The 7272-nt window shown below is 61.9% G+C and overlaps 1 protein-coding gene across 1 annotated transcript in view; it reads right to left on the minus strand.

The window, feature by feature from the left end:
• The window catches only part of Shisal1 (shisa like 1), a 41682-nt gene extending 37493 nt beyond the window's left edge, over positions 1 to 4189 (minus strand). The window contains exon 1 of the mRNA XM_042672745.1: positions 4126 to 4189. Within this exon, the coding sequence (XP_042528679.1) occupies positions 4126 to 4189 (64 nt within the window). The remainder of the gene's footprint in view (positions 1 to 4125) is intronic.
• Between the last annotated feature and the right edge of the window lie 3083 nt (positions 4190 to 7272).

Here is a 7272-nt window from a genome sequence, read left to right on the forward strand (position 1 = left end):
GGAGACAGAGAGAGAGAGAGAGACAGGAAACAGAGACGGAGGCAGAGGAGACAGAGAGAGAGAGACAGGAAACAGAGACGGAGACAGAGGAGACAGAGAGAGAGAGACAGGAAACAGAGACGGAGACAGAGGAGAGAGAGAGAGAGAGAGACAGGAAACAGAGACGGAGGCAGAGGAGACAGAGAGAGAGAGACAGGAAACAGAGACGGAGACAGAGGAGACAGAGAGAGAGAGAGACAGGAAACAGAGACGGAGACAGAGGAGACAGAGAGAGAGACAGGAAACAGAGACGGAGACAGAGGAGACAGAGAGAGAGAGAGACAGGAAACAGAGACGGAGGCAGAGGAGACAGAGAGAGAGAGACAGGAAACAGAGACGGAGACAGAGGAGACAGAGAGAGAGAGACAGGAAACAGAGACGGAGACAGAGGAGACAGAGAGAGAGAGACAGGAAACAGAGACGGAGACAGAGGAGACAGAGAGAGAGAGAGACAGGAAACAGAGACGGAGGCAGAGGAGACAGAGAGAGAGAGACAGGAAACAGAGACGGAGACAGAGGAGACAGAGAGAGAGAGACAGGAAACAGAGACGGAGACAGAGGAGACAGAGAGAGAGAGACAGGAAACAGAGACGGAGGCAGAGGAGAGAGAGAGAGAGAGACAGGAAACAGAGACGGAGACAGAGGAGACAGAGAGAGAGAGAGAGACAGGAAACAGAGACGGAGACAGAGGAGACAGAGAGAGAGAGACAGGAAACAGAGACGGAGGCAGAGGAGAGAGAGAGAGAGAGACAGGAAACAGAGACGGAGACAGAGGAGACAGAGAGAGAGAGAGAGACAGGAAACAGAGACGGAGACAGAGGAGACAGAGAGAGAGAGACAGGAAACAGAGACGGAGACAGAGGAGACAGAGAGAGAGAGACAGGAAACAGAGACGGAGGCAGAGGAGAGAGAGAGAGAGAGACAGGAAACAGAGACGGAGACAGAGGAGACAGAGAGAGAGAGAGAGACAGGAAACAGAGACGGAGGCAGAGGAGACAGAGAGAGAGAGACAGGAAACAGAGACGGAGACAGAGGAGACAGAGAGAGAGAGACAGGAAACAGAGACGGAGACAGAGGAGAGAGAGAGAGAGACAGGAAACAGAGACGGAGACAGAGGAGACAGAGAGAGAGACAGGAAACAGAGACGGAGACAGAGGAGACAGAGAGAGAGAGAGACAGGAAACAGAGACGGAGGCAGAGGAGACAGAGAGAGAGAGACAGGAAACAGAGACGGAGACAGAGGAGACAGAGAGAGAGAGACAGGAAACAGAGACGGAGACAGAGGAGACAGAGAGAGAGAGACAGGAAACAGAGACGGAGACAGAGGAGACAGAGAGAGAGAGAGACAGGAAACAGAGACGGAGGCAGAGGAGGCAGAGAGAGAGAGACAGGAAACAGAGACGGAGACAGAGGAGACAGAGAGAGAGAGACAGGAAACAGAGACGGAGACAGAGGAGACAGAGAGAGAGAGACAGGAAACAGAGACGGAGACAGAGGAGACAGAGAGAGAGAGAGACAGGAAACAGAGACGGAGACAGAGGAGAGAGAGAGAGAGACAGGAAACAGAGACGGAGACAGAGGAGACAGAGAGAGAGAGACAGGAAACAGAGACGGAGACAGAGGAGACAGAGGAGAGAGAGAGAGACAGGAAACAGAGACGGAGACAGAGGAGACAGAGAGAGAGAGACAGGAAACAGAGACGGAGACAGAGGAGAGAGAGAAAGAGAGACAGGAAACAGAGACGGAGACAGAGGAGACAGAGAGAGAGAGAGACAGGAAACAGAGACGGAGACAGAGGAGACAGAGAGAGAGAGACAGGAAACAGAGACGGAGGCAGAGGAGAGAGAGAGAGAGAGAGACAGGAAACAGAGACGGAGACAGAGGAGACAGAGAGAGAGACAGGAAACAGAGACGGAGACAGAGGAGAGAGAGAAAGAGAGACAGGAAACAGAGACGGAGACAGAGGAGACAGAGAGAGAGAGAGACAGGAAACAGAGACGGAGACAGAGGAGACAGAGAGAGAGAGACAGGAAACAGAGACGGAGGCAGAGGAGAGAGAGAGAGAGAGAGACAGGAAACAGAGACGGAGACAGAGGAGAGAGAGAGAGAGAGACAGGAAACAGAGACGGAGACAGAGGAGAGAGAGAAAGAGACAGGAAACAGAGACGGAGACAGAGGAGAGAGAGAGAGACAGGAAACAGAGACGGAGACAGAGGAGAGAGAGAGAGAGAGACAGGAAACAGAGACGGAGGCAGAGGAGAGAGAGAGAGAGAGAGAGACAGGAAACAGAGACGGAGACAGAGGAGACAGAGAGAGAGAGAGACAGGAAACAGAGACGGAGACAGAGGAGACAGAGAGAGAGAGACAGGAAACAGAGACGGAGGCAGAGGAGAGAGAGAGAGAGAGAGACAGGAAACAGAGACGGAGACAGAGGAGACAGAGAGAGAGAGAGACAGGAAACAGAGACGGAGACAGAGGAGAGAGAGAGAGACAGGAAACAGAGACGGAGACAGAGGAGAGAGAGAGAGAGAGACAGGAAACAGAGACGGAGGCAGAGGAGAGAGAGAGAGAGAGAGAGACAGGAAACAGAGACGGAGACAGAGGAGACAGAGAGAGAGAGAGACAGGAAACAGAGACGGAGACAGAGGAGACAGAGAGAGAGAGACAGGAAACAGAGACGGAGGCAGAGGAGAGAGAGAGAGAGAGACAGGAAACAGAGACGGAGACAGAGGAGACAGAGAGAGAGAGAGACAGGAAACAGAGACGGAGACAGAGAGAGAGAGAGACAGGAAACAGAGACGGAGACAGAGGAGACAGAGAGAGAGACAGGAAACAGAGACGGAGACAGAGGAGACAGAGAGAGAGACAGGAAACAGAGACGGAGACAGAGGAGAGAGAGAGAGAGAGAGACAGGAAACAGAGACGGAGGCAGAGGAGAGAGAGAGAGACAGGAAACAGAGACGGAGACAGAGGAGACAGAGAGAGAGACAGGAAACAGAGACGGAGACAGAGGAGAGAGAGAGAGAGAGACAGGAAACAGAGACGGAGACAGAGGAGACAGAGAGAGAGACAGGAAACAGAGACGGAGACAGAGGAGAGAGAGAGAGAGACAGGAAACAGAGACGGAGGCAGAGGAGAGAGAGAGAGAGAGAGACAGGAAACAGAGACGGAGACAGAGGAGAGAGAGAGAGAGACAGGAAACAGAGACGGAGACAGAGGAGAGAGAGAGAGAGAGAGACAGGAAACAGAGACGGAGACAGAGGAGACAGAGAGAGAGAGAGAGACAGGAAACAGAGACGGAGGCAGAGGAGACAGAGAGAGAGACAGGAAACAGAGACGGAGACAGAGGAGACAGCGCCGGACAGAAAGATGCAGAGAAAACCAGAGGCAAAAGCAGAGAGAGTGCTGGAAAGAGACCAAGAGGGAGAGACCGGCAGCGAGATGTGGAGAGGAAGGCTGAGGGGTCCCAGCCATGGTGGGGTTCAGGGGACCCCGGTTGGCTCTGGTTAGGAGAGACAGAGGACATGCTTCCTCCGAGCCCAGACGAGCCGGCCCGGGGCCAGGGGCCGGGGGGTTGGGGGCCAGGGGCCGGGGGGCCAGGGGCCGGGGGGCCGGGGGCCAGGGGGCTGGGGTCCGGGGGCCATGGGCTGGGGTCTGGGGTCTGGGGCTGGGGGCCGGGGGCCAGGAGGCTGGGGGCCATGGGCTGGGGCCGGGGGGCTGGGGGCCGGGGGCCATGGGCTGGGGTCTGGGGCTGGGGGCCGGGGGCCGGGAAGCTGGGGACCAGGGGGCCGGGGTCCGGGGGCCTGGGGCCGGGGGCCGGGGGTTGGGGGCAGCTCTGGGCCGGGGGCAGCGGCCCCACGCTCAGCCCACCCAGCGAACGTGCCACGCACCACGCCTGACCCACCCGCAGAGCTCGTGAGGGGCTCTCTGCATCCCCCACAGCCCCTCGGAGCTCCACGGCCAGCAAGGGGCTGCCACACACGGGCAGAGGGAGAGCCGGTCCCCGCCCCGCCCCTTCCCGGGACCCCCCCACCCCCGCCCCCCTGGGTCTCACCCCCCGCCCCCTGGGGCTCACCCCCACACTACCTGCGGGGACCAGCAGGGAGATGACCGCCAGTGCGTTCCAGGACCGGTGGCCAGAACTGGTCATCGTCCAGCTGGCATCGACCCGTCAGCACTGCCTGCATGGCGAGAGACAGGAGAGGCTGTGGGGCCGGGGCGGGGACCAGTGTCCAGGGCGAGGGGGGGGCCGGGGCGGAGGGGGCCGGGGCGGAGGGGGCCGGGGGGGGGGGCCAGGTGGGGGAGCTGGGGCGGGGGTCCGGGGTGATGGGGCCGGGGTGGGGGGAGGGAGGCCGAGGCGGAGGGGGCCGGGGCGGAGGGGGCCGGGGCGGAGGGGGCCGGGGCGGGGGGGCCGGGGCGGGAGGGCCGGGGCGGGGACCAGTGTCCAGGGCGAGGGGGGGGGCGGGGCGGAGGGGGCCGGGGCGGAGGGGGCCGGGGCAGAGGGGGCCGGGGCGGAGGGGGCCGGGGCGATGAGGCTGGGGCGGAGGGGGCCGGGGCAGGGGGGCCGGGGCGGGGGCGGGGGCCCGGGGCAGGGGGGCCGGGGCGATGGGGCCGGGGCAGGGGCGAGGGGGCTGGGAAGGAAGACAGAAATGCTGCCATGCAATTTCCTCTTAGGAATGAGCCGCCCTGTCACCTGCCACCCCTCCTTCCCACAGGAAAGAGCCTTAATCAGAGGAGGCGTGCTCAGGTGGTGCGCGGGCGCAGGCTGGTGCGGGAGGCAGGCAGCCCTGCCGGGCGGCTTTCTCTAGGAGTGGCCGTGATCCGGTCCACATTAGAGACAGGGCAGGAGGCCACAGGCGCAAACCAGACCCAAACGGAAGCTGTCCCAGCGTGGCTCCTGGTCCCCACACAAGCCCAGCACACAAGTGAGGGTTTTAGTGTACGCAGGTGCGTACACACACACACACAGAACCAGAGGCTGGGCCCTAGCAGGTTCTTACACAGATCTGGGCCTCTGCCAGACACTCATAACAGCCCAGAGGGAAGGGCCCCCCCCATGCCTGGAGAGCGAAGAAGAAAACAAAACGGCACCGCTCGCTCACACGGAATACTATTCAGCCATAAAAAGGGAAAGGGATGCCGGGTGCTGGTGGCTCACATCTGTCACCCTGACCTCAGGAGGCTGAGATCTGAGGATCACGGTTCAAAGCCAGCCCAGGGAGAAGCGTCCCAGGAAGATTCTTATCTCTGATTAACCACCAGAAAACCCAAGTGATGCTGTGGCTCAAAGCGGTAGAGCGCTCACCTTGAGCAAGAAAAGAGCTCAGGGACAGCACCCAGGCCCTGAGTTCAAGCCCCACAACCGACAACCACCACCACCAAAAGGGGATTCTGCCCTTTGCTAGGGGACGGACAAACCCGCAGGGCACTCAGAAAAGTGACAGGGGTGACGGGGGATGGCCCCCTTCCAGGAGTCCTGGCTGCAGGGCGTGGCTGGGGGGAGGGACCAGGGTCTGGAAACGCACTGGGGCAGGTCGGCCGTACAAGCCGGGGCCTGGAGAAGCCGCCAGATGCCCGCAGAGCCCAGGCTGGCTCCCCCGTGCCCCCCCACCCCGTTTCGTCCCCTGCGGGCTGTAAGCTGCTTAACGGCTGCACCAGCCCTGGCAGATGCGGGGAGATGAAGGCGGTGGAGTGTGCTTAGGAGAATGCCCAGGGCGGCCGGGGCTGCCGCGAACCTGCGCTGTGGGCAGCCGGGTCCCTGGAGATGCCCCCCCCCGGCAGCCGCCCTCTGCCCTTCCGGAGCCAGAGCCCAAGTCCAAGAGCGGCTGTGCCCGCGCCCCTCAGAACCCTAGCCGCTGCTGTGGGGACGGGCCCCTCCTGTCCTGCCAGTCTGAGTCCTGATTCCCCTCAGAGTAGACACAGTGTCACCTAGTGTCCCCTCCTCCAGGAAACCCGCCGTGATTCTGGCAGCGGGAAGCAGGGCGCCCCTCCATGCAGGCCCTTCCCCCAGCGTGCTCCCAGGTAGCACCCCAGCCAGACCCCCACGCGGCCCTCTGCCGGTGGCTGAGCGGGCCGCCCACGCCAGGTACGCCCGGGGCATGACCGCCCCGTCCGCCCCGGCCCGGCCCCGGCTGCCCTTGGTGCGAGGACTCCGTGGACTCCGTGGACTCTGAGCCCCAGCCCTGGGGCAGGACCGCCCCGTCCGGCCCCGGCTGCCCTTGGTGCGAGGATTCCGTGGACTCCATGGACTCTGTGGTCTCTGAGCCCCAGTCCCTGCTTAGCCTGGGACCACGCAGCCAAATCCATGGCCCTGGACGAGGGCAGGGCTGTGGGGACCTCTCCCTGGGGCCGTGGGGGTGTGGGAAGCACTGTCTCGTCCCCCTCCATTCCCAGCCGACTGGGAAGTGGCTTCAGAAACCTCCAGGGACCTTGGGCCGCCAGCCAGAGGCCGGGTGGGGTCAACGCAGACACAGGCTGGCTTCAGGGCCGTGAACCCCCACGGTGGCCGTCAGCGGGGTCTGCGAGGCTGAGTTCGCCCTGCGGGTGCCCCGCCCCCACCCCGCCCCTCCCGAGGGGTCTGCCGGCTGGGCCTGGTCACCCTGCGGCTTTGTGCGGCCCCCACTGTCCCCTTCCTGGTCATTCTGCTGACTCCAGCCAGCCTAGCGAGGGAGGAAACGGAGTCTCAGGGAGGCACACAGGGAGCCCAGGCTCTCCAGCCACTCAGCCACGGGATCACGGGGCCACGGAGCCACGGGTCCGAAATCTGATCCAACCCCAAGTACCAAAAGAAAAATAAAAGGGCCGGGCGCCTGTGGCTCAGGCCTGTAATCCCAGCGACACAGCAGGCTGAGATGTGAGGATCAGGTTCAAAGCCTGCGCGGGCGGAAAAGTCCACGAGACAAAACGCTTGAAGTGGAGCTGTGGCTCAAGGGGTAGACGCCAGCCTTGAGTGAAGAGGCTGAGTGAGAGCGTGCGGCCAGGATCAGCTCAGAAGGAAAATAAAGCCACACCAACTAAGAGAGTCCTGGCCTCCGAGGCCCGCCGCAGGCCCCGGCCACGGCCCTCCAGGGTCCACGGCTCTGAACACCGGTCAGCTGCCTCAGATGGCAGCTCCTGGCCAACGACCCCCCAGAGTCACTGGAGAACATTCTGGGACTTTCCCGGGCGCACGCGCACGCAGGCTTTGACGCAGTCTAGAGTCACGAGCCGGGCACGCCTGGCGGCCGTCCACCC

The sequence above is a fragment of the Dipodomys spectabilis genome, unplaced genomic scaffold (assembly GCF_019054845.1).
Source record: "Dipodomys spectabilis isolate Male_0828 unplaced genomic scaffold, ASM1905484v1 ptg000767l, whole genome shotgun sequence".
NCBI classification, from domain to species: Eukaryota; Metazoa; Chordata; class Mammalia; order Rodentia; family Heteromyidae; genus Dipodomys; species Dipodomys spectabilis.